Below are 26994 nucleotides of genomic sequence, written 5' to 3' on the forward strand. Positions count from 1 at the left end.
TGCATACTCATTATGAATAATTCTAGCTGAAATGATGCAAAAAAGTACAAAGAAGAAAATAAAATATCCCCCAAATCCTACCACAGAGAAACACTGTTAATATATTAGTGACATTTCAAAATGCTACTACCCACATATGATTGTGCATATATCTTTTAACAATGGTAAGATCATATTGTGTGTAATTTTCTTTTATACTCTTTCTGTTTAATATAACATTTGTATTTCCCCATGTTATTAAAAACTTTTTCATAAACATTTTAATGACTTTATAATATCCTATCATAACACCATTCCTCTAATGTTGAACATTTTCCCCCTCCCCTTTTTTGATATTTATAAATAACAGTATAGCAAACATCCCTGTAGAAAACTCTTTCCATATTTCAAGCTATTTCCTGAGAGAAGACTCCCATAGTTATTTTTTGGATGTCCGTGAAGCGGTTCCTCCAACTTAACCATTCACTTCTGATGCTTCAGTATCTTTTAAAGAATGGCCTTTTATGTCTTTTTTTTTTTTTTTTGCCTTTTATGTTTTAACGACCATTATTATCTCTTTTCTGATGTCAGAAGTCTATATTCATTATAGAAAAGTTGGATATTACTGAAAAGCACCCTTTTACTCTATGCTTTTGGCCTTTTTTCCATGCATCACCAGTATGTTTTTTCATTTGTTTTACAAAATTGAGGACATAAGAAACAGATTTCTGTATAACCTGCTTTCTTTTTAATGTAACACCACATATTGAATGTTTTCTCATATTATCAAATATTCTACAACATGTGCATTACTTTTCAAGCAACTTGCTGAGCAAGCATCTGAGCCATCTGTCTGAGTGCTGCTGAACCCCACTCCTCTTCCACCATTGGTGGGGGGTCTAGGCCACATTTTTAAAACAGTGGTTACTGGGTTGACACCATTCTAGCCACATGGACTCATTCGTGAGTCTTGGCATCCACTTTATAAAGCAGCTGTGTGGCCTGCCAGGAGTATCAGGACATTTGTTGACCCACAGGGGACTCATAACATACTCTGATTACCTGAATTCATTGACCAGAACCAAGGATGTTTTCTGAAAGTAAAAGCATGGACTATAGCCCTCCCTCAGGTTTCCCTATCACACTCTGGCAGCCTGGCATAGCGAAGAGGGCATAGTCTTTAGGGTCATGCAGATGGATTCACTCACTACCAGGGTAATCTTGGGCAAGTCACTTTACCCATCTGAGCCTTGATTTTTCTCTATAATGTGGTAAGATGATATTTATCTCATGGGGTAGTTCTGAGGACCAAAGGAGGAAATATATGTACAAAGCATGTAACTTAACGTCAGTATCCTCCTCTCTTTCTCCTACTCAGCCTAGAAGACAGTGTAACCCAAAAGGCCTCCTCGTACGGTTACCTTTTCTAAATGACCCTCCCAATCCTCAGGCTCTCAATTACTACATCTGTGCATTGGCTCCCAGTTTTTTGTCCCACTTGCTGTGAAGCTCTGGGGAATTCTGAGGGATAAAAGAACTAGAAACATGTACATTTCTAGACTGTTATAATTTGACAACTGGATAGCAGAAGTGCAGAACCTCCTCAGAATATGAGGAAATCAGGATTCATATGCCCAAAGTAGTGAAAACTGCTGACCAAAGTAGCTGGTCTTTGAGCTCTCCCAAATCTTGCCAGTTTTCCCAATTAGATAAGACTTTCACTGTGTGATTCACACAGGCAGTGCTACATCTGCAAGTGTGACTAGTGACCCAGCCTTTCTTTCCATTCAGCATACTCGAAAGCTTGGCACCTTCTGGGTCTTTTTTCATTGTTTCTGTTTGAACTCTCTCACCGCAGCTCTGTCGAAACGCCTTACAAACCCTTTCCTTGTGGCCTCCACCTTAGCCTTGCACCAGAATAGAGAAATGATAGACCCAGACAAGTTCTGCAGCCTCTGCCATGCGACTTTCAACGACCCTGTCATGGCTCAACAACATTATGTGGGCAAGAAACACAGGAAACAGGAAACCAAGCTCAAACTCATGGCACACTATGGGCGGCTGGCCGACCCTGCTGTCACTGACTCATCAGGTAAGGGGGCCCAGCTCACACCGAGAGCTGGATCAGGGCTTGAGGACTAGAGTTCTCCAGACTACCGATGCTGTCTTTTCCTCCTTACATCTCCCCTCGCAGGCATTGCACCCTCAAATGCCTGCAGAAACCAGATAGGAAATAAAAATAAGTAAATGAGCATGACCAGCTGAAGAGTGCATGCCTCTCCTAGCCAGCTCCAGTTAGTTATTACCAGATCTTTCAGTTTTTCAAGGAATCTAGAAAGTCAGATTTGTTTAAGAATTCCCCTCATTTTTGAGGCACCTGAATGGCTCAGTCAGTTAAGTGTCTGACTTTGGCTCAGGCTATGATCTCATAGTTATTGAGTTCAAGCCCCACGTTGGGCTCTGTGCTAACAGAGCCTAGAGCCTGCTTCAGAATCTGTGTCTCTCTGTCTCTCTCTTTGCCCCTCCTCTACTTACATTCTGTCTGTCTGTCTCTCTCTCAAAAATAAATAAACATTAACAAAATTTTTGAAAAAAAAGAATTTCCCTAATTTTTAGGGGGCCTGGCTGGCTCAGTCGGTAGAGTATGCAACTCTTGGTCTCAGGGCTGTGAGTTGAAATCCCATGTCGGATGTAGAGATTACTTAAAAATAATCTTAAAAAAAAAAAATAGAATTCCTCTCCATTTTAAATGTGTTACTAAATTTAAAAAATGTTAAACCGTGTATGAGCCAAATCTGTCTGCAAGCCAGATTTGGGCCAAGGGCCACCAGTTTGCAACCTCTGATTTAAGCTCCCTGTCATCCATATTCCTTGTGTGAAGGCCCTCAGCAGCCTCTGCCAGATATTAGAGTGTCCTCAGGGCCCCTCACTTCTCAACAGTTGAGGCCTGCCCATACCCCACTCTGACTCAGAGAATATTAGCTTTTACCCTGACTTCTAGATGCCAGTCAACATCACAGGAGTAAGTATTCATGAAGAGTTAAGAGCCCTTCCCATCACATTAACTTCTCAGGGCTTATAATAAGAGTGTAGGAGGGGAGATTATTATTTTCTCTTTCATTCAGTCAGTAAATATTTATTGAGTACCTACTGTGTACCCTCTTTGGGGTACAGTGGTGACCAAGACTGACACAGTACCTGTCTCATGGAGCCTACATTCGTATGAGTCCTCAGGGTTTCCACTCAGGCCATGGAGATGCAGCACCAGTCAACATTTGAGGTCCCCATGGCATCCAAGTACAAACAACTTGGCCTCAGGGAACCTGCTACTTGGAGTCATCTGTGCTCTTGCCACAGTCTTAGAAAGGTGAACACCCAGATACTGTAGATGTTCCAGACCACATATGGGCAAGGGAGATCATGCCTCTCTATCAATCCCCAAACCCAAAGCAGCCTTACAACACAGGTTGTCCTTGAGCAATACTGACACAGATGAGATGGGTGCAAAATAGTGGCTATGAAATAAGGGAAGGTCCCTTTAGCAGGGTGCCAAGGAGTGCTCTTCCAATGCCACTGAAGGACCCTGCTTTATAAACCTCTTCAAAATTAAGTGCTTGGTGTTCCCATATGCAGGCAGTGCCTTCCTCTTTAACAGGATCGGCCCCATATGCTGAGAAATACGGGAACTTCAGAACCAAGCTCCTCAGAACCCTCTGTGACACCCTGCTATTTTGGCCTGAGACTGATAGGGACAACACAGTATCCAGCTGGCACGACCCAGGGTTCTCTTGCAGCTGACTCTTCTTTGCTCCAGCTCTTGGCCATCTTTATTTGGCCCTGCTCTGGTCATATCCTCATTCTCTCTTGTCCACTAGCAGGACTCAGGCACTGCCATGTTTAATTTTTTTTTTTTTAATGTTTATTTATTTTTGAGAGAGAGAGAGAGAGCATGAGTGCGTGAGGGGCAGAGAGAGAGGAGGACAAAGAATCTGAAGCAGGCTCCAGGCTCCATGCTGTCAGCACAGAGTCCAATGAGGGGCTCAAACCCACCAACTGCGAGATCATGACCTAAGCTGAAGTCCAAAGCTTAACCGACTGAGCCACCCAGGCCCCTCCCCTTTTTTTTAATGTTTGGCACTGCCATATTTTAGGCTGCTTGTCTTAACTTGTACCCGTTCTATTCTTTTTATTTTTTAAGTTTATTTATTTTGAGAGAAAGAAAGTATGAGTGGGAAAGGGGCAGAGAGAAAGGGAGAGAGACAATCCCAAGCAGGCCCTGCACTGTCAGCATGGAGCCCAATGCGAGGCTTGAACCCACGAACCGGATCATGACCTGAGCGGAAGTCTGATGCAAGTCAGATGCTTAACCGACTGAGCCACCCAGGCACTCCCCCATTCTATACTTTTATCTCAAGCCAAAGTCTCCTTCCTATATCTACTCCTCCCTTTGCCTAAGGCTGATTACCAAACTTAATCCTAGAACTGTATCCTGGATGCTTTTTCTTGCTTAAGGCATCTGACTGCTTTACAGATCAGCCACAATTTTTCATGAAAACCTAGGCAGGGGCAGGGGCATCACATGCCTTTTGATATTAATATATACATTATAATTTAATTCCCACAGCATTCCTAAAAATAGGTATGATTTTCGCATTTTACAGATAAAGAAGTTGAGACTCAGAGTGACTTGCTCAAGGTCATAGAGCTGATAGGACCTGATGTTGATAAGTGAGAACATCAATATGTGTCTCTAGCTCTGTCTGGCTCCAAAACTTACTTACTTCCTCCTGCCTCCAGCTCTGAGTGTACTTGGCAGGAGGCTTTCCAACTGTAGGACATCAGAGGCATTGAACTCATTTTGACCCCCTTCTTACCCACAGAGGTGGAATGTTGACCTAGGATATGCAGGCAGTGACTTCAGCTAACAGGGATTCCACCTTAGCAAAGGTTTTAGGTTTGTTAGCAGCTTGACTTTTCCCTGCTGGCCTCTGTTGAAGCTTGTTCATTCATTCAGTCAGTCAGTCATCCTTTACTTACCTGTGGCTGTTACAGTCCAGACCTTAGGCTAGGTACTCTCACATGTAATTGCCGGATTTAATCCTCACAGCAGCTCTGCTGTGCAAGTTTGATTGTCCCCATTTTACAAATGAGGTCATTAGGATCAGAAAGATGAGGTGATTTTTCCTGGGTCCCACACTAGGCAGCACCTGAGCCACATTGAAATTTGGGTTAAATTCTATAGTGGGTCCAGAGAATAGTTTCCATGGGGCTCCTGTCAGAGTGTCTCATGACAAGTATGGGTCAAATGTGAGATGATCCAGAGTGTCCAGATCTCTTCCCCAAGGGGAAGATGCAGCGTCTACCAAGCAGATCAAAGACTTGAAATTTGCTTTATATTCCTGGCTCACATTTCTCTCATTTATCCAAGAATGCTAAAACTAAAGCCTGCATATCATTCAGGCAGCCAAATCCTTCCAACTGTCAGAGCATTCAACACTCACCCCAGGTTACTGGAATCCTCCTCTGCTTTACCCCATCACTTTCTTTCCCTGCTTAGGGCCTTGCCTCCTACATAGAACAGGGCTGCTTTCTCTGCCCCATGCTGATCCCCGAGTCTCTTCAACTATGCTTAGGACAGGTTTTCAGGTCTTGTTAAGTTCGTATATAGTCAAAGAGTGCCTGAGAGGCTCAGTCAGTATCCAACTCTTGATTTCAGTTCAGGTCATGATCCCAGGGTCATGGGATCAAGCCCTGTGTTGGAGCATGGAGCCTGCTTAAGATTCTCTCTCTCTCTCTCTCTCTCTCTCTCTCTTTCTCTCTCTTTCTCTCTCTTTCTCTCTCTTTCTCTCTATCTTTCTCTCTCTCTCCCTTTCTGTCTCTCTCTCCCTCTCCCTTTCTCCCTTTCTCCCTCTCTCCCTCTCTCCCTCTTCACCTCTCCCTCTGCCCCCCTCCCCCACTCAGGCACGCACTCACTCACGCGCACTCTCTCTCTCAAAACAAAAAATCATATATAGTCAAGAAATATTTGCTAAGTGCTTTCCTAATATTTGCCAGGCATTGTATATATGATAGTAAACAAGACAGGTGTTGTCCATGTTCTCGTGAAGCTTAGAGTTTAGTAGAAAAGACAGGCATTGAGCAAATAACTGCAAGTGTGACAAGCTTTAGAAAAGGAAACAAATGGGGCACATGGCTGACTCAGTTGGCAGAGCACACAGTTCTTGATCTCAGGGTTGTAAGTTCAAGCCCCATGTTAGGTGTAGAAATTACTTAAAAATAAAATAAAAAAAAAAAAAAAAGGAAAGGAAACGAATGGGACAACTTAAATTGGAACAGGGATCAGTGAAGGTTTCCCAGAGTGAAAGGAGGATAATGTGGGGCAAAACGATCCTGGGGAGATGACGGAGCATCCAGTCCTGGTATTGTTGGTCATGTTAGGGATTTGGGCCTTAACCTAAAAGCATTGGGAAGCCAATGACAATTTAAGCATTATTAGATCATTCTGCTTGCAAAGTGGAGAATGGTTTGGAAAAGGGAGGAAGAGGAGTGGGGAGACCCCAGCAATGACGGTATTGTAGTAATTCATACTAGAGAGGATGGGAGCTTGGACTAAGTAAGGTAGCAGTGGAGGAGATAGACAGAAGTAGATGGATTCAAGAGCTATGTAGGAAGTGGAATTGTCAGGATTTAGGGGCGTCTGGGTGGCTCAGTTAAACATCCAACTCTTGATTTCAGCTCGGATCATGATGTCACAGTTTGTAAGATTGAGCCCTACATCCAGCTCCGTGCTGTCAGTGTGGAGCCTGCTGGGGATTCTCTCTCCCCCTCTCTCTCTCTGCACCCTTGCTCACACTCTCCCTCTCTCACTCAAAATAAATCAATGAACTTAAAAAAGAAAAAAGAATTATCTGGATTTGGCCATCAAATGTGGGAAGTGAGGGGGGCCTGGCTGGGTCAGCCTTCAGAGCGTGCAATTCTTGATCTCGGAATTGTGAGTTCAAGCCCTACATTGGGTGTAGAGATGACATAAAAATAAGATCTTTACAAAAAAAAAAACAAAAAAAACAAAAAAACAAAATGTGGGAGGTGAAGGAGAGGGAATAGTCGAAGATGATAACCAGATTTAGTCTTAAGCAATTAGGTGGATAGCCAGGTTTTGTCAGCTTGGAGTTAAGATGCCCATGAGATATCCAAGTAGGCAGTTGGATATATAGGTCTAGAACTCAAATGAGAGGTCTGGGTTAGAGATACTGCCATTTTGGTAGGTCAGTAATTGTTAAATATTAGTGGTTTCATATATTTTAGGTGGTAATGAAAGTCAGCAGAATGAATGAAACCCCTAGAGAGTTTAGAAAGAGAAGAGCTGAGGGTCTAAGATTAAGCCTTCTGCAAATGCTGGCCATAAATGTCTAAAATGGACCTGAATTCTGATTGCAGTAATATTCCCCTTAAATGCTCTAAAGGGGTGTGTCTTCCAGGAAATACCTGAAGATACAAAGGAACATCGGCTAGCTAATTGGAGTAGAGGAGATCATTGGTGTTCTCAGCTACAGCTGCCATAGAAGGCTGGTTAAAAGATACTCTCCACCTCTTTGCCAGACTGATGCATGGAGCCCATAAGAGTGAAAAAATACTAGTAATAAGAGCTCACATTTGTTGAGCACTTACTATGTGTCAAATGCTTTTATTTAAATCATTCAGTAACTTTATGAGGTTGATACTAATATTAACCTCATTTTATAGGTAAGGAACCTGAGTCTCAGAGAAGCCCCACTTTTACAAATGAGGAAACCAAATCTCAGAGAGGTTAAGTAACTGGCCTGTGGTCCTACAGGTAAGAAATGATAGAGCTGGGATTTGAGCCTAGGTGATCTCACTCCAGAGCTGTGAAACTTTAGGGTGGCAGATGGTTAGAAGAGTGTCAGAACCAGAGGGCTCTTGAAGTCATGTGTACAGCTGCCTTTCTTGTACAGCTAACATCTGTCACGCTAGAATAAGTACAGCCTTTGTGGTCAGCCAAGCCTGAGTTTGCCACTTACTAACACTGTGTTCTTAGACATGTGACTTTGCCTTATTTTCCTTTATAAAATAATGATAATGATTTTCCCAGGAAAATCATTATGAGGGCCAAGCAAAATTATATAGCGTGCATGGCCTATATCAGGTACTTAGTTAATGATACTGGCTTTTATTATAAGTATTATGGTTATAAGTTATGGTATAATTGACTTACAGTTGAGAAAAGCTGAGGATCAGAAAGGGGAAGGGGTTTAGTCAAGATCACATGAAGGCAGAGCCAGGAGTCCAGCTCCATATCTTGGCCATGTGGACAAAGGCCACTTTGTCATTGGATCAGCCCTGGTAGTAAGAGTGTCTGTGAGCCCCAAGATAGGAAGACTAGGTTAATTTTCATAGCAGGCATTCTCATTAATTACTGTTATTGCAAGCCTAGGGAGAGTGGCAGTTTCCCAGAGATCTCTCAGTGAAGGGCATCCTTAATGAGGCCACTTAGCACAGTCCAGGTAAAAAGATACACCAAATGTCACCTCTTTGTTCTGTCAATCTTTTATTTACTCAACAGACAGCTACTGTAGACCAGGTTCGATTCTGGGACTTGGGGGTACAGAGGGGAGTGAGGAGGTTCCCAACCCCAGAAAGCACATAGGCACACAGCCAGTGTCCCCTGAGCATTGAGGCCTCTGGGATTCTCATCAGGGCCAACCACCTAATCTCACCCCACCATCCATCCTCAGAAGGGCATTTACTGTCAAAAGCAGCAGTCCCCAGGTCCCTTGTTCCTGGATAACTAAGTATCTTGACTTTTATGTGTGTTTCAGCTGGGAAGGGTTACCCCTGCAAGACGTGTAAGATAGTGCTGAACTCCATAGAACAGTATCAAGCTCATGTCAGCGGCTTCAAACACAAGAACCAGTGAGTAATCTTCCTTTGAAATTCAAGGGTCTGCTACAAGAACTCAAGGCTTCTAAATCAAAACAAAGCCAGGTACTACTTTGCTAAAATGGAATCCTGGCAGCCTTTTCTCAGTCAACATAAAATCAATCAGTTAACAAAAGTGTCTCCTCTGTAAGTTTTTCCTCCCATCAGCTTCTCCACAGCCTTTGGACCTGCCACTGAAGGTTTGAGTAGAGAAACTTAAGACACTTTCCTTGGCGGTCTCCTAAAAGTACTTAGATTTCCTGCCCTATAGCAATCTGACTAGGGAAGTTTCCCTTCCCTCAAGCCTGTCACTGGCCTAAGAACCTAGTCTCTACTGCCATCAGTTCTATGGCAAAAGCTCCCTCTCCAGGTTATTACCAAATATGACCAGATTTGTTCATTCATTGATCAAGTATTTATTGAACACCCTCTGGGTGGTGGCCAAAACAGATCCAGTCCCTGCTCTTGTGACCTTACGTTCTGATGGGAGGAGACAAACAATAAACGAGTAAACAACCAATAATTACAAATTCTGATAAGTGCTTTGAAGGGAAGAGGTAAACACAGTCATCTGTTCATGATAACCTTGAAAATGACTAACACTCTTTGAACCCCTGTTCTGTTGCAGGGCATATGCCAAGCAAATCCTCTCAGGTAATCCACACAACAACCCTAGGAAGAAGGTATTATTATTATAGACAGAGGCAACCACCATTCAAGTGATACTATGAGACAGAGCCTATAATTCGAACTGAGTCTTGTCTGGCTCACAGCATGCTTTTCTAGGGCATCATGCTAACAAGGAGGTTATGGCACCGTGTGATATGAGGAGGCTAGGGCCTGGTAAGGGGAGGGCTTATGCAGTTCTGTCTCTTCCTCTCAGAAGGGAACTGGGTAGTGTGGACAGTGTGATACAACATAACTTTCTGAGATGAGAATATACTCATTTTATAGATAAGGAAATTGAGTTTCAGGCAACCAAGTCTAATAAACTGATTTCTTTGACTTAAATGGTAGGTTCTGCATTGTTCACAGAGCTGAATTAACTAAAGGTGGTGGAAACACAAAATATTAGTCAAAATGTCCTTGGTCCTCTCCACTCTGACTGAAGTTTTCCCTTCCACATTGCAGCAGATCTGAGGACTTTTGAGGCTTCTTTTAGATATGGACTTGAGACAAGCCTGCACAGTCCAGCCTGGGGCTCACCCCCATTTCAGCACATCTCCCTTGCAGCTTGACTGGTGGCAGTTTCAGCATACAACCTGGAGACAACCAGAGCCCTACCCTGGGGGTGCCCAGTCTTGAAAATGCTAGTATTTACTCTTTTCTTTCTATATTTTCAGCTATGTGACTTTGGGTGAGTCAGTAAACTTCTCTGAGCCTCCACTTCCTCTTCTGTAAGATTATAGCTACTATTTGTTGAACACCTAAGTTAATTTCATTTAATTCACAGTAGCAGCTCTGAATTAAGACACACACACACACACCCCCCTTTACGACCTGAGGAAACCCAATGTCAGGTAGGTTAAGTAACTTGCCCAAGCCACTTAGTTACTTGGAGTTAGACCCAGAATTCAAACCTTTTGATTCCAAAGTACATTTATTTTGCTCTGCCATTGCATATGGGGCTCATTATCCTCACCTTATGGGATGACCTGAGAGTTAGAGATAAAGTATGTGAAATGCTGGTACCAGAAAAGGGAACTATTAGAGGTAAGCTTTCATTCATTCAACAAATATTTATTGAGTACCTACTATGTGCCAGGTCCTATATGGAACACTAGGGCTACAGTAGGAACCAGGATCAATGCTGTTCCCTGAGTTTTTTGGATCCCCATCTAGTGGTAGAAGCAGATCCTAAACAAATCCATAAACAAATAAGACAATATCAGTTATTACTAGGTACGCAGAAAGTGGGATAGAGTGACTGGAGAGCCACTTTTGACTCAGTGTGAAGGAAAGAATGATCAGTCTGTACTATCCAGGTCATATAGGGCCCTATAGGCAGAATAAATGGTTTGGTAGTGGAGAGATGTGGGCTGCTGTCCTGAACCTGCCACACTTTTAAAAAGCTTAAGGATGGAGGGATGGTCAACAACAACAACAACATAATTATTTAATTTTCAAAATTAAAAAAAAAAAAACAGAAAACAACAATAAAAAGCCTACTGGGGTCAGGTGACTTAGACTTTCTGAACTTTAGTTTCCTTATATACAAAACAGGGGTACTATCCCCGCCTTGTAGAATTGCCATGAAGATTAAATAGGATGCTAGAAGCAAAGCACCCAGCATTGTGCCTAGCATGCAGTGACCCTCAGTAAAGGAGACCTGGTCACCTTATTACTCCAAGGCCTTGGAAGAGCTGTACTATCTTTAGAAAATTACCTGGAGCACCATCATAACCACCACAAACTGACCCTGTGTGTTTATTCCTTCTCAAACTACAGGTCACCAAAAACAATGGCATCACCCCTGGGCCAGATTCCAATGCAAAGGCAGCCCATTCAGAAAGACTCAGCCACCTTGGAAGACTAGAGGTGTTTCTGTCCAGCACCCCAGGTTGAACCAGCCGTGAGCCAGCTTCCCGTGACCATGGTCAGCCCTTGGCTCCCTCTTCCTCCTTTCTTATACCTGGAGAACACATAGGCCTTAGGCAGGAGTGGGCCACAGATAGCCTCTGATTGGTCCAGGCTAATCCACTCCTGCTCTTCCCCTTTGGAATGGGCCCTCTAGGTCAGGACAAGGGAAGGGGGTGGATCTTGAAAGGACTTGGGGCCTCACAGAATAGTAGTTTGGAGGATGGCCTTTCCCCTTCCCCAGCCTCTTTGGGCCATATGTCATGAGCCCCAGGCCTGTCTTTCCTTTGCAGGTCAGTTTTGAACCAGTCTCTGCGGCTAAAGAACTGAGCTGTCCCTGGGCTCCAGGTAGCTCCAGTGAAACCTGGAGCTTTCACACCAGAGTTCTGCCTAGGTAGGAAAGGGCAGATGGAAGTGGCTGCCCTATGGGAGCTTGGAGCTAACATGACACACTCCCTTTCCCCAAAAAGTGCAGGCTTTCCTGAGCCTGAGACCAGATGCTGGCCAGTTACACAGTTTTCTGCCCACTGTGAAGTCTCCTCCTGGAGCAATGACACAGTCCTGGCAGAGCAGTGCTGTCCTTCTGCCTCTTCTCCACAGTTCCTGAATGGTGCTAAGGATATGCATCAGCTGGGGAAAAGCTAGAGCTGGAGGAGGCCTCGGTATCCGGTGGGATTATGAAAGCTCTAAGAGGGGGGCCTTTTCCCCTCCCCCATCAGAGAGGTGCTCTGACCCAGGGTCATGTGGGAAAGCCCCCACATGCAGGTTTTCTTGATGATTCTGTGCCCTTAAAAGGTGAACTATCTCATGCCAGCCAGCTCAAAGGTCCATGCTGCTCCTTGGCTCTACTAGCCCTCTCCTCCTCATGTAGGAGACCACCTGTCCAGGTTGCTGTGGTGCTAGCCCTCTTCCATTATCCACCAGGAGATTCCTGGGTACCAGGGAAAGAAAGGAGAGCCAGTGCAGGTTTCTGCAGTGAGGAAACAGGTGTTCCCCAGGCCCCAAACCTAGATATCTCCAACTCTGCTGTCTTTTACGGCCTGGGATTTCACTGGGAGTGGATATTTCCTTGTAGTTTTCAAGCGGGAATTCCAAGGAGTGTCACCATCATAGGCCCCCCTTCATTGAGTCAAAGAAGCCCCTAGCTGCTGTCGTGGCCTCTCCCCCCCACCCCCACCCCCGCCCCATTGCCTATCCCTTTGCCTGTGAAATGCCTTTATGTATTGTGTATGGGTGTGTGTGTGCGCGTGCTTATGCTCTGTCTCTTGGTCACTGAAGCATCTAAATAAAGAATTTCTCCCATGAGCCAGACTGCAACTTAACAAACCTGGGATTTGGGGCCATATTACCGTTGGATTAGTATGTGTGTCTTGACCCCTCACCCTCAACCCTCTCATACTCCCAGGGCTCTAAACACTGATCTAAGAAGGTGGGACAAAGATAAACTTTTAATTATTTGGTAACCTGTGGGAGACTTCCCAGGTGCCCTAAACTTAATACAACGTCATCCACTTATCCATCTCCCCCTGTCACAGAGGGTCTGATGGAGGTCGTTAGAAGGTTTAAGATGAGAATCTACTTTGTTTGAGAGGATCATTTGGCTGTTAGGTGGAGAAGGAATGCAGGGGAGCAGGATAAGAGATAGATAAGGAAGCCAAAATGGAGGTTGTGTCCAGTCTGGCTCTCTCCAGGCTAATGCCTTCAGGACAGAGACCTAACCTTTTTCATCTCAACTTCTGTAATGTGGAGTGGTGTGTCATGAAGTGTTTGTTGAATGAATGAATGAGTATGAGGAAAGATGGCCTTTTCCCTCACAGCTCTTACTCAGCACTAGGTTTGTTCCATGGACTTACAGGCCTGGAGATTCTTGCAGGAAGCTTTTCTATGACCCAGAAATGAGCTAGGGAAGGAGTGAGTGTGATGGCCTCAGGAGCCTTTTGTCAACCTTAGTTTCAGACAGCCAGACCTGAGGAAGGTTCCCAGGCAGCCTCAGCTCCCATTCTTCACTCAGCAAGCCTTTCTTGGGTACCTGCTCTTGACCAGCTGGGAAAGGCCCTATGTGGCCCCCATGGTGGGTTCTCAGCTCTCAGCTTCCAAAGCCCAGACTGTCTCAGCAATTTCCCTGCAATCCTTCTAATTTATCCAGGATGTCCGAATCAGCCTCATCTATCACGCAAGGAAATGAAGGGCAGAAGGGTGGGTGGGCTGCTGTATCATGAACCTTGGCCTGCAAGACCTTAGTCTGGATTCAGGAGTCCCTGTTAGCCGCGTGCCCAGCCCTTTCGGCAAGAGGGCACAGGGATGAACACTTTCTTGCTCTTGGGAAGCTCACATACTTGTTAAAGATCATTATGGCAGTGGTCAGAGGGTCCTACAGAGCCCAGCAAGAATGCCCAGGATAAAGGTCTTAACTCACCTCAGGGTATGAAAAAGCTGGAAAAGTTGGGAAACTTGCATTTGATCTGCATAACAGCCTTTTGAGCTAGGTAATGATACTCCATTTTATAGAAAAGGGTCAAAGTGATGTACTATTTTATCCAAGGTCCTGGCACTAAGAAGCAACAAAATGGAGAGTAGAATCCAGTTCTCTAGATTCCTCGTCCAGTACCCTTTCCAAAAAGGACCAGAATCCTTCTGATATAACCCCTGGGCCTGCCTCACCTACCATCTGACAGGGCCATGGGCTCATAGAGCAAGCAGCCACAAAACAGATTGGACAAGGGTCAGTGGTTATTTTTTATTCCAAGCTCCCCCATATTTCTCATAATTTTACCCAAGATTCCCAGTTTATTAGACTCAAGTTTATAACTGTAAGAAACTGATGGGATGCCTGAGTGGCTCAGTTGGCTAAGTGTCCGACTTCGGCTTAGGTCGTGATCTCACAGTTCGTGAGTTCGAGCCCCAAGTCCAGCTCTGTGCTGACAGCTCAGAACCTGGAGCCCGCTTCGGATTCTGTGTCTCTCTCTCTTTCTGCCCATCCCCTGCTCGTACTCTGTCTCTCTCTCAAAAATAAACATTAAAATATACTGAAATCAAAGTGGTTAGCTAAAAAAGGAAATTTATTGATTCACCTAATGAAAAATTTCAGTACAGGGATGGCTAGATCCAGGTTCTGACACACTGTCATCAGGAAGAATTTAATTTCACTCTGCTTTCCTCTGTGTGGCCTCTTTCTCAGGCCAACTCTCTCCAGAAGGTAGCAAGATGGCCACTGGCAGCTCCAGGCTTGTCTCCTGATGGAGAGGCAACTACATTGGAAAGATCATCTTTTCCTACTAGTTCCAACAAAAAAATTCTGGGATTCATTCATTAACCAGCTTGGCCCTGTTCCAGTTCTTAAACCAATCACTGCGACTAGGCCCCTGATTTGGGGACTGAGAAAGAGTGAGCTACACCTAAAACACATTGACTGAAACAGAAAAGAGGAAAGTATGGGGCTCCTTTCAGACTAAGGGAGAAGAATGGATGTGGGTAGGCAAAAATAACTTGTCAGCCATACCCAGAAGTTGTCTGTATTTGAAATATCACTTTTTCCCTTTTTGAGATATATTTAGTAACGTGCTCCAGTTTTTAGAGCACAATTTGATGAATCCTTACATGTATGTGTACATCTGGGTGGTCACCCTCCAGATCAAGATACAGAACATTGCCAGCTCCCCAGAAGTTTCCTTTGTTTCCCTTCCTAGTTATTATCTCCCAGAAGTAAACACTATTTTCACCTCTATCCCCCTAGATTAGTTTTGCTTGCTCTTGAATTCTATAAAAATGGAATCACATCCTCTTTTGCTCAATACTATGTCTGTGAGATTCATCCATGTTTGTGTGTGTATGTGTGTCAGAAGTTTTTTTTTTTTTTTTTTCATGCTCTGTAGTAGTAGTCCTTTATATGAATACACCACAATTTAGCCATTCTGTTGATGGACAGTTGGGTTATTTCTAGTTTTGAACTATTATAAATAAAGCTCTTCTGAAAAATTTTGTATGTGTCATTTGGTGTGCATGTGCACACATATATCCAGGAGTAGAATCACTGCATTATAGGATAGGTGTATGTTTAATTTGTCTAGATACTACCAAATGGTTTTCCACAGTGGTTCTACCAACTTACCAGCATTTGGTGTTGTCAGTCTTTCTAATTTTGGACATTCTGGTGGCACATGGGAATTTGAACCCAAGGGTTCATATTGACTTCATATCAGAGCTCCTCTTACTCTAAGCATTCCTGAGATCAGGTTTGAATTTCTCTAGCCTGGAATGGTCTCTGATGTCAGTGCCCAGGACCCACAATACACAATCCAGCAGGTAAACATCAGAGGGAGCTCCTGCTCATGGCTCTGGTGGCTAAGGAAGGTCTCATGACGGGAGAGGCAGTCTAGTGTACAGCAAAAAAAAAAAACAGGCTCTGGAACCAGGCAGCTGCAGTTCAGATCTTAGCTCTGTGGGGCTGTGTGATCTTGATGAGCTAACCTGTACTTAAGGGTGAAACACTAGTACCTACCGTATGGGTTATTGTGGGAATGAAAAGAATAGATACATATGAAACAATTACAGTACCTGACATATGGTAGATACTATGTAAATGATGACTGCTGCTCCTTCTATTATTGGCCTGAAGTAATCTCTGGGTCTTCCTGGGGAGGTGAGCCTGGAGGCAGATGGCATCTGGCACAGAGTCCTGTATTAAGTCTCAATGAGTTATGAAATGCCAGAAACCTAATTCAATCTGATGAGAGGAGGGGGGCAACGTGCTGGCCAGAGGTGGTTCTTCCCTGGGTTCCAGCAAGAAGCCACCTTTCACTGCTAGGGAACCTCATCTTATCCCAGGAACCTCAGGGGCACCTCAGGTTCTGCAGCCAATGACACCTGAGGAGAATTATGCATGTAAAGCTCTTAGCCCTGAGCTGGATGAAAAGCAGGTGTTGGGATGTAATAACCCGTAAGTGCAGACATAGAGCTATGTATGTAGACATACAGCAACCATGAAGTGTGTCACAGGGGACACTACTCTGGGATTCAGGGTTCTTGGGTGTTGGTCTTGCACCCTGTCACCAGCTTCATGTGACCTGAAGCCTCCTATTTTCTGTCTGGCTCAGAAGTTGTAAGAAATCACAGTTTGAGCCCAAGTACTACAGAGGCAGTGATGGGCAGCTAGGGGTTCTTCCCAAAGCAGGTAACAAAGAAACCCTTCACCAAAGCCTCTACCAGATGAGCTGTTCCCATCCCTATCCAGACCTGATCAGCCGTCATTAGTGTCAAATAGAATAGGAAAAAACAATTTCTACTTCTGACCATTTGTCCACCTAACAACCTCACCTACTCTGCCCCATGCAAGTCCACATTACAGAAAGGGCAGGCATATCCCTCTTCTGGCACTCGCAGGCTCACTGTCCTCCACAAATTCTGCTTCATCTGTCCAGGGGCTCACAAGAAACCTTAGAGGGTTCTGTAAATGGGTCAATGCTACAGCGCGGTGACCCTGATGGCCACTAGGTGGAGAACGCTCCTTTTTTTTTTTTTTTTTTTTTTTTTTTTTTTTTTTTTTACTGGGCAAAGTAGACCTGCGCCAGGACCTTACTATTTGAATACTGAAGAGAATAGGATGACTTCTGAGCTCCTGTATTTGGTATTTCATTTAGCCCTCAAGACAACCTGAAAAAGGCTTGATTTCACAGCAGAAATTCAGAGGTGAAACCTTGCAGAGCTTACACAACCAAGAAGTAATCATGGAGGGATTTGACCCCTGTGTTCCCAAGTCTTTGTTAGCACACCTCTACTTCCAAAGGCCATCTTGCCCTTCCCTCAGAACATTTCCTTCCAGAGGACACTGTTTGAAGACTGTAATTTAGTCAGCTGCTTGGGAGTACACCTGATGTTGGCCCTACTCATCAGCCTTTCTTTCACTCTTTTACCTTGGGTAACATCTCTCTTCCATTCTTCTATCCTGTGGTTCTGAGAGACTGACCCCAGTCCCTAGTTCCAGGGATGAACTTGTGACCCAAGCCTGGGCAATCAGAATAATTCTGGAGCTGTTAGTAGTCATCTTTGCCACTACATAAAGACAATCTGTGTGAAAATTAAATCACAGGAGAAAACAGCTGAGAGTTGGGAAGAGACTGGTTTCTGATGAACACCTAGATCTAACGAGGCCCGAAGCTAATACTCTCAGGACTTTTTAGTTACCAGTCAATACTCTTTCTCTTTAAGTCAACTTAAGTTGGATTTCTATCATAACCAGGAGTACTGTTTCCCCCCACCCCAGGAGTACTAATACATGTTTCAGCTTCTTCATCAACCCAGTGACCTCCACTTACCTAAGAAGATATATATGCCACCAGCATAAACAACCTCAGAAGAGACTAGCCAGAGAACTGCCAAGCTGAGCCCACCTAATCCACAGAATTTTGACAAATAGTAAATGTTTCAAATCACTATGTGTGGGAATGGTTTATTTTGCAGAAAGACTTCCAGAATCACACCTAGTAACCATACCTTGTTTTGGTCTCCTGGTATCTATTTACCTTTCTTCTTCCTTGAGGAATCCCACCCTCAGCTGATGTGGTCTGGCTCGAGATGACCTCCACCCCCCTGGCTTCTGCTAAAACAATTGGGAAAGAGTTGCTAAATGGGAAGGTTTTGAGCGCAGAGCTGTTGGTTAGCCTTCTTTGTTACTTCTTGGGAAGCACCTGCCACAGAATGGAGCCAGAGGAAAGAAAGAAAAAGAGAGAGTCTTGGTCAAGCTATTCCTAAAGCCTGATCCACCTCTGGACTTTAAAATTGCATAAGCCAGGGGCACCTGGTTGACCCAGTTGGTTAAGCGTCCAACTCTTGATATCAGTTCAGGTCATGATCTCATGATTCATGAATTCAAGCCCCACATAGGGCTCTGCGCTGACAGCACGGAGCCTGCTTGGAATTTTCTCTTTCTTGCTCGCTCTCTGCCCCTCCCCCACTCATGCTCGCTCTCTCTCAAAATAAATAAACCAACATTTTTAAATTGCTTAAGTCAATAAACTCACTATTTTTTGTAAGTCCCTTTGAGTTGGGATATCTTACTTGCACCTGAATGAAAATATTCCTTGAAAGTCAGGAAATTTAATAGAGGCTGAGCAGTGCCTGGCAGAGGGCTATTAAGATAGGACAGAGGTCCCTAGAGAGGTGGGAAGGGAAATTTATTTTTCCTTAGCCCCCACTGTATGCTAGAACCCTGGAATGAGACACAGTTTCATGTCATAGAGGACCTCATTCCAACTGTGATAAAATGCTACAAAGGAAAATGCCAATGTAGACGAAGCATAAAATAGAAGGACAGAGCCTAAGCTGGGGGCGGGGCAGGGCAGGTGACATGCAAGCTGAAACTTGAAGGCTGAATAGGAATTAGTCCATGGGTAAGTAGAGAGAGGTGGGGAGAGGATGTTCCAGGTAGAGGGAACAGCATTTGCTAAGGCCCTACGGCAAGATGATGCCTAGCACCTTGAAAGAGGGAGAATATGTCACCAGATAAGAAAGCTGGGGAAGCCAGGTCCCTCAGGGTGTATCAAGATTTTCAGCTGAAAGCAAAAGAAACAAACTCTAGCAAGTTTAAGTTCACAGAACTACCAAAAACACTAAAGAGTGAGGCATGGGCTATAAGACCAGCATCCTGCCTGTGTCACATCACAGAATGGAAGGACAGGACCATGGAGGAAGGACACCATTATCTCTACCAACACTAAAATGCTGGACTCTGCTGCCTGTGCCACTAGCCCAGCCAATCCAGATACTGATCAAGAAATCACCACCCTGTGCCCAAGAGCTCAGTCTTGTTACCACAGCCCCCACCAGAGAACATTCCTCTTGGGCCTTCCAAGCCCTATACCTGGGCATCACTGGCTCGCTGGAATGGATGTTATGAATTTGCAGAACTTAGGCCTCAGCTGGAAGAGAAACTGGGGGAATAGCTAACATTTTCAGCTTCTATTGTGAAAGGTGAATGCTGCCACATGAAATGGGGGTATTCCCCAAATCCAGAAAAGGGTTCATATGACAAACATGAACAAACAAACAAAAGGGTTCATATCCTTTTCTGAGATAAGAAAGGAAAGAAGGTGTTTTTTTTTTTTATTATTAACGTTTATTTATTTTTGAGACAGAGACAGAGCATGAACGGGGGAGGGGCAGAGAGAGAGGGAGACACAGAATCGGAAGCAGGCTCCAGGCTCTGAGCCATCAGCCCAGAGCCCGACGCGGGGCTCGAACTCACGGACCGTGAGATTGTGACCTGAGTTGAAGTCGGACGCTTAACGGACTGAGCCACACAGATGCCCCTCTTTTGCTTTTTTTATAAATTTTTTTTAATGTTTATTTCAGAGAGAGACAGACAGAGGGTGAACAGGGGAGGAGCAGAGACAGATGGAGACACAGAATCCGAAGCAGGCTCCAGGCTCCAGGCTCTGAGCTGTCAGCACAGAGCCCAACGGGGGGCTCCAACTCACTGTAAGATCATGAGCTGAGCCAAAGTCAGATGCTTAAATTGACTGAGCCATCCAGGTGCTCCATGGGAGAGGAGTCATTTCTACTGGGGAGGACATTTATTAGGGGCCTTTCATTTATAAAGAGTAAAAAAAAAAAGAAAGAAAAAGGCAAATCAGCTTAAGAAAAATTATTTGTCTCACATTAATGAGACAAAGTAGTAATTTTTGCCTTTAGACATAGCTAAATCCAGGCATGTTCCATCTCTTGGCCTTCTTGTTTCCTGTGTTGGCCTCATTCATAAGCAGCCTCTCTCAAGAAGTTCTAGGCTTCCATAGTCACGCCTCAGTAACCTCTGAGAGTGTTAGTTTCCCATTAGTTGCAATAAAAGACCCAGACTGGGGGCGCCTGGGTGGCGCAGTCGGTTAAGCTTCCGACTTCAGCCAGGTCACGATCTCGCGGTCCGTGAGTTCGAGCCCCGCGTCAGGCTCTGGGCTGATGGCTCGGAGCCTGGAGCCTGTTTCCGATTCTGTGTCTCCCTCTCTCTCTGCCCCTCCCCCGTTCATGCTCTGTCTCTCTCTGTCCCAAAAATAAATAAAAACGTTGAGGGGAAAAAAAAAAAAAAAAAAGACCCAGACTGGCTCTCATTAGCCCTGCTTGGATCACATCCTCATCCCTGACCCAATAATAATAGCCTGGGGGATGGAATATTCTCATTAGCCAAGTCCAGGGGCACATGCCCACCACAGGAACCAGGGAGAAGTTGGCTCCACCCAAATCCTGGTTGGCCTGGGAGTAGAGGAAGTCTAGGACTTCAAAGAAAATGGAAGAGCTGTTTTCAGAGAGAGGAAGTGTGTTTGAATGTCCAGCTCAAGGTGGTCAGGAAGGTTCTCAGAGAAGAGGGAAGTCCTGAGAGGAGTCAGAAAGCTGAATGGCAGGCATCTGATGTGATGGCCGGAGGGAAGAGAGGAGGGGAGGTAGGACCAAGGAAGTGATACTCCCAGCAACAAGAGCAGCAAGAGCAAAGGCACCAAGGTGTGTGAACCAACCAGACACCTTCGGGAGGGCTTGCCTGGAGTTCAGTGCAGCTGGAACACAGAACCCATATCTCTGGTGAGAGGGGAGATAGGACAGGAGAGAGCAGTAGAGGCCAGTCTTGAAGGACACTGAGGGCCAGGCTGAGGAGCTGGGGATGCCACTGGGAGGTAGGGAGAGAGTAAAGCTGAGGAGTAAGTTGGTTAAATCTGTGTTTTATTTTTTAATGTTTATTTTTGAGAGAATGTGCACAGGGCTGGGGGGCTGGTGCACAGAGCAGGGAGGTTGGGTGGCAGAGAGAGGGAGACAGAGGATCTGAAGTAGGCTCCAAGCTATCAGGGCAGAGCCTGATGCGGGGCTGGAACTCACAAATCATGCGATCTTGACCCAAGCCAAAGTCAGACACTTAACCAACTGAGCCACTCAGGTGCCCCTAAATCTGTGTTTTCAAAAAGTCATTTTGTTGGGGTTCCTGGCTGGCTCAGTCAGTGGAGTATGCAACTCACGATCTCTGAATCATGAGTTCAAGCCCCCATCAGGGAGGGGATAGAAGTTTTAAAAAAACTATAAATAAAAAAAATAGGAGCACCTAGGTGGCTCAGTCAGTTAAGCATCTGACTTTGGCTCAGGTCATAATCTCACAGTTCATAAGTTCATAAGTGCATCCTGTGAGCTTGAGTCCCACTTCGGGTGAGCACAAGCCCTGCTTTCTCACTCTCTCTCTCCCTTGCCCACTTCCCCCTCTCTGCCCCTCATGGGATTCTCTCTCTCTCCCTCCCTTTCTCCTCTCTTTCTCTCTGCCCTTCACTTACCTGTGCCCTCACTGAAAGAAAGAAAGAAAGAAAGAAAGAAAGAAAGAAAGAAAGAAAGAAAGAAAGTCATTTTGGTGCTGAAGAGTGATGATACAGAGACTATGAGCTACCTGCCAAATTCTCAGTCACCCCTTCTTTTTAGCAGACCTTCCTGACCTCCATTGTAGTTAGGGGTGCCCATGTGTCACAGTCTGGCCAAAGAAATAAGATCAGAAGTTGCTGGATACAGATTCAACTCTTTGTGGCTTCTTTTTAACTCTGTGTAAACACAAATGTGATGGCAGGAGCTGAAGCCACCATCTTGCCACCATTAGGGGAAGGTGTAGAGAATTTAAGAGACCTCCACCCTGATTTCAGACCCGCCTTCACCCATCTCCAGACTTGGGAGACCTGGGACTAATAGGGATGAATTAACCTGTTTTGTTTAAGCCCTTGACATTTAGGTTTTCTGGTTTTTGGTGTTTTGTTTTGTTTTGTTTTGTTTTGTTTTGTTTTATGCCCAAACAAAATCCTACATGGTCCAGGTGGACATCAGGCAAGGTGGAGGAGGTTGAGGGCCCCTCTGAGGCTTCTTTCTTGATTCCTTTCAGACTATCAACCCTCTAACCCTGCATGCCCAGCTTCTGCCACTTCACAGCTGTCCTGGCCCTATCTCTCCTCCAAAAATATGTGCCTGTCAAGCCCCAGTAGGTATGACGTTTGTAGGCCCAAGTCTAGAGAGAGCTGAGTCTGGCAAACCCTGAAAGCCTCCCAAGACATGGATCCACAGTGTCTGGGACCAACTGACAAGGGGGCCAAGGGTGCTGCTGAGACTCTGGGAAGCACCAGAATATCCCAGAAAGAGCCTCAGCTTCCTCCTAGCCCATTCCCCTCTATCTGGCTTCGTCCGAGGGGCCTCCCCAAGAGCTCTCTAAGGCTGCCAACATCAGTGCCAGGTTCCCTGCCTCTACCATAATGTCCTGGGCAGCTTGCAATTCCTGGCTTTGTTGTCTCCCATAGAAATTAGACATAGATGTGTTGAAAGAGTGGGGAATGAGGAGATATAAGGGCTGGAGGAGGGGTGACCCTAATAGTCCCTCCCTCTTGGTCACAAAAGTAGGTTACCCATACATTTGGGTAGGTCCTACCTAGACCCATAGCTACTAATATGAATATTGGCCACTTTTTACTGAGCATGGGCTATGTGCCAGGCATTGGCATAAGACTTAATACATCACTACATTGAGTCCTCACAGAAAAGTTACTATTCCCACTTTACAGAAAATGAAACTGAGGTTTAATATTAAGTGACTTGTCAAAGGTCACAAGCTTTCAGGATTCAAACCTGCATCAGTCTGGCTCTAACACCCAACTTCTCACCACTCAGTTGCTGTCAGTGTCACCTCCATTCTGACAAGCCAAGCCAGACCTCCCTGGAGTCTGTGGGAGAAGCCAGGGTGAAAAAGGGTTGGAAAAAATGGTAAAGTAATAACAATTGTCAATTGAGTAGCAAGTATATGATATAACCCTGTGCATTTTTTCTATATTTTAAAACTTTCTCAAAATAAACCTCATTTTAAAGGAAAGAAATAAAGGAAAGAAGACAAGAAAGCACAGGACTGGCTCAGAGGCCAGGGCTTGGGCCAGGCCTGGGCTGGAATGGGGCCTGGGCAGGGGCTCAGGGCAGCTCTTCCGCACAAGAGCCCCAGTGTTCCCTGGGTCCGGCTACCATCCAAGAGCAACATGGTCGGCACCAGGCAACGTCTGCCCCCTCCCCCCAACTCTGCTCCCAGGCAGGTGGGGGGCAGGGCCTGGCCTCAGGAGTTCCTCCTGGCCTAGCCTTGCACTTCAGGAGCCCAGAGTCTGCAAACCCCTGCCTAGGGCCTGGTACTTCGTACGTGTCCCATCAGTATTAGCCAAATGGACAGGGAGATCAGTGCCCAGCCCCAGCTCCCTCTCAAACTCACCTTCAGGTGAATCTGTATCTTCCAGGGCTGAAGTTAAGAATGGGGGCAGAAAGCAGGCTGATGCAGTAGCATCAAAAGTCCCAGCTCTGTGGAGAGTCACCCTGAGCTCTCTCTCTTTGTCCCAGAAGATCAATGTTCAAGTCTCAGTTCTGTTGTTCACTTGCTTTGTGACTTTATTTTTTTTATTATTTTTTTGAGTAAGCTCTAATGGGGCTTGAACTCATGACCCTGAGATCAAGAATTGCATACTCAACCGAGCATGCAACTCTTGGTCTGTAGAGTTGTATCATGTAGCCAGCCAGCTACCCTGCTACATGACTTTAGACAAGTCATTCTATCTGCCTGAGCTTCTGTTTCCTTACCTGCAAAATGGAGCTAAGGATTCCAACCCCCATTTGGCTTACGGGGAGGTCAAAGGATATAATGCATATATAACACCTAGCTTAGCATATCACTTGGCAGATAGTGGGAGCTGATCCAAGACAAGAGCTTCCTCCCCTACTTCCTGTTTTGATGAAACCCAGTCCCATCTCTTAATTCATTCACTTCCTCCAACATCCCTGGGGCAAAGGAAGCAGGAGTGTGCCCATTTTCTGGATGGAGAAACTAAGGCAGAGGCAGGCTAAAGGCAGGATCTTACGACGTCAGGCTCGTGAGCCCCTGCTAGGCGTGTGTGTGTGTGTGTGTGTGTGTGTGTGTGTGTGGTTGTGTTTGAAAGGTTTTGAGAGAAAGACTGCAAATGTAACTGGTGGAAGATCGTTACCAAGAGAGTGAGGCCGTGATGAGGAGACAGGCTTGGATGCCTCTCCCAGACTCCCTCAGCATGTCTCCTTCTGTGCTTTGTTTACATATCTATCTCTCCCCACTACAGTGTCAGCAGCTCCTTGAAGGGGAGAGGTTGGGTCGGATTACTGCTTTATCCCCACGATTTGGAACAATGCATACCATATAGTGAACCTTTAATTGACACCTGGCAAATGAATGTGTGTATGAATGAACGACGTGAAAGAGCATCACATGCCACAGAGGGTCAGTGTGAGAGGTCGTTGAGTGTGGGATGGGAGGCAAACAGGGCATGTGCAGACTCAGGGGGTGTGGGGTATAGGGTTGCCAGTCTAAGGGACTTGGGCATCTCAGGAGGCAAGGAGTATGCACAGGCTGGGCTATGAAAACCTTTCCTCTGCCTTTGGCTCCAGTAAACCTGAGAAGTGCCTGAAGTTGAATGAAAGCTGTGTGGGGTCCATCTCCTGCTGGCAGCTCACCCCAACCCCAAACAACCACATTCACTAAGGGGAGCCAGCAGAGGACCAGAGTTGGGGAGCTGAGTCACTCCAGGAGTCTGGGAGGTCTGGTGAGGCCCCTCTGGGCAGGAGGCTTCCATTTGCTGGGCACCCCCAGTGCCAGGAGCTTTATCCTTTCCAGGTGTTCCAGCAAGGAAGGACCCTGAGAAGGAATCAGAACGAGTTGGTTTTAAAAGATAGCCAAAGGGCACCTGGGTGCCCAAGTGGCTCAGCAGGTTGATTGTCTGACTTCAGCTCAGGTCATGATCTCACAGTTCTAGTTTGAGCCCCACATTGGGCATGCTGCTGTCAGCACGGAGCCTGCTTTGGATCCTCTGTCCCCTTCTTTCTCTCTGCCCCTGCCCCACTTGGGTTCTCTCTCTCTCTCTCAAAAATAAATAAATAAAAAACAAAAAAAGATAGCCAATTATTTTCTGATTAATCTTTGGGAGGAGACCATTATTTTTTTGAGAAGGAAAAAAAAATCCCTTTGATGGGCTTTTTAGTTATGCAAAGGAAAGACGTCTATTCCATTGGGAATAATGTTAATGAGAGCTAGACTCCTTCGCATAACAATGGAAAAGGAAGCTGGTTCCCCTGGGGCAAGTCTCCACCTGCCAGAGGAATTGGGAGGTGAGTCTGAGACCCCAGCTAAGGGGTTTTCTTCTCCTTCTTAGGAGTGGAGGGCTTAGACTTCAGGTGAGGATGGGGCAGAAGACAAAGGTCAACTGACCTCCTCATTTGGCCACTATCTAGATGCTCAAGAGGAGGGGTACTTACAAGCGAGGCAGACCTGAGCAAGGTGGAGCAGCACCTACTGTGTGCAGGTGTTGAAGTCTATAGGCAGTTCCTGGCTTCTATTTACACAACTGTTTTAGTTACAGTTCTGGAATGTTCCATGAAGTTGAAAAACTAACAGGTCCTAAATAATCATAGTGAACATTACAAAGCAAATGTTAAACACCAGGCAATGTTCTAAAGGCTTACACATGTTTACTTTTCACAAAAAAATTCATGAGGATGATACTATCATTATACTTACTCTACTGTTGAGAAAATGAAAACACAGGGATGGACTAACCTGCCAAGGTTACTCCAAGTGTGATGGCACTGAGATTTGAGTCCTGAAATCTGTGCTTTATTTCCTGCCTCTTTCTCCATGCCCACAGGACAGAAGGCATCTAAGTGGAGCCTGACAGGTCCAGAGGGCTTCTCTGAGGAAGTGAGCTGACATCTAAGAATGAAATGGAATCAACCAGACCTAGAGGGGAAAGATCATTCCAGGAAGAAGGAATCATATGTGCAAAGGCCCAGAGGTAGAGTGGGAGCAAGGAAGAAATAAAGAATTCATCAGGAGATGTGGATAGGGGCCTGGTCATGCCAAGAATCATTATAGAAAACTGCCAGAAAGTTTTAAAGGGGTGATGGATACATTCAGATTTGTATTTTTTTTTTAAGATTTTTTAAAAGTTTATTTAAGCAATCTCCACACCCAACGTGAGGCTTGAACTCACAACCGCGAGATCAAGAGCCCCATGCTCCACCTACTGAGCCAGCCAGCAGCCCCCAGATTTGTTTTGCAAATATCACCCTGAGAGTTGTGCAGAGAACGGACAGAGTGGGTTGGGGGCAGAGGGGATCTCCCAGCCACTTACAGAAGACAGAAGTAGGCAGGCAGGATCAAGGTCTGGCGAGGGTGGCTGTTCAGGACTGCTGGGTCTTGCTGTCTAAGGGGTGACTAGCAGAGGATAGAGCAAATAACTAGAACTTGGAAGCCTGGTCTGGGTGCATCGAAAAGAGGCGGAGTCTGATGGGGTGTGCAGCAACCTGGGGCGGGGCCCCGGGATTGGGCTGACCCAGATGGCCACTCGGCTCTGTTGGGTTTGGGGACTGATGTCCAAGCGGACGGGACACTGTACTTCCAGCAGCTTTGGCGATGGTCCTGATAGTGCTGATCCAGGAGGGGCGGGCCCAAGGTGG

The 26994-nt window shown here is 45.5% G+C and overlaps 1 protein-coding gene across 7 annotated transcripts in view; it reads left to right on the forward strand.

Annotated features, from left to right (window-relative positions):
- ZNF346 (zinc finger protein 346) overlaps positions 1-12798 on the forward strand; it is a 30446-nt gene extending 17648 nt beyond the window's left edge. For 3 of the 7 annotated variants that reach the window (XM_040446130.1, XM_040446080.1, XM_040446112.1), the window contains 3 exons: positions 1838-2071; positions 8817-8910; positions 11365-12798. In XM_040446130.1, the coding sequence (XP_040302064.1) occupies positions 1838-2071; positions 8817-8910; positions 11365-11452 (416 nt within the window). In that variant the 3' untranslated portion in view covers positions 11453-12798. Of the gene's footprint in view, positions 1-1837; positions 2072-7722; positions 7814-8816; positions 8911-9544 lie in introns of those variants that run through there. The other 4 variants (XM_040446089.1, XM_040446107.1, XM_040446097.1 and 1 more) reach the window with 4 other exon arrangements.
- Positions 12799-26994: the final 14196 nt, after the last annotated feature.

The sequence above is a fragment of the Herpailurus yagouaroundi genome, unplaced genomic scaffold, assembly GCF_014898765.1.
Source record: "Herpailurus yagouaroundi ecotype Mexico unplaced genomic scaffold, PumYag 29, whole genome shotgun sequence".
In the NCBI taxonomy this organism is placed as follows: Eukaryota; Metazoa; Chordata; class Mammalia; order Carnivora; family Felidae; genus Herpailurus; species Herpailurus yagouaroundi.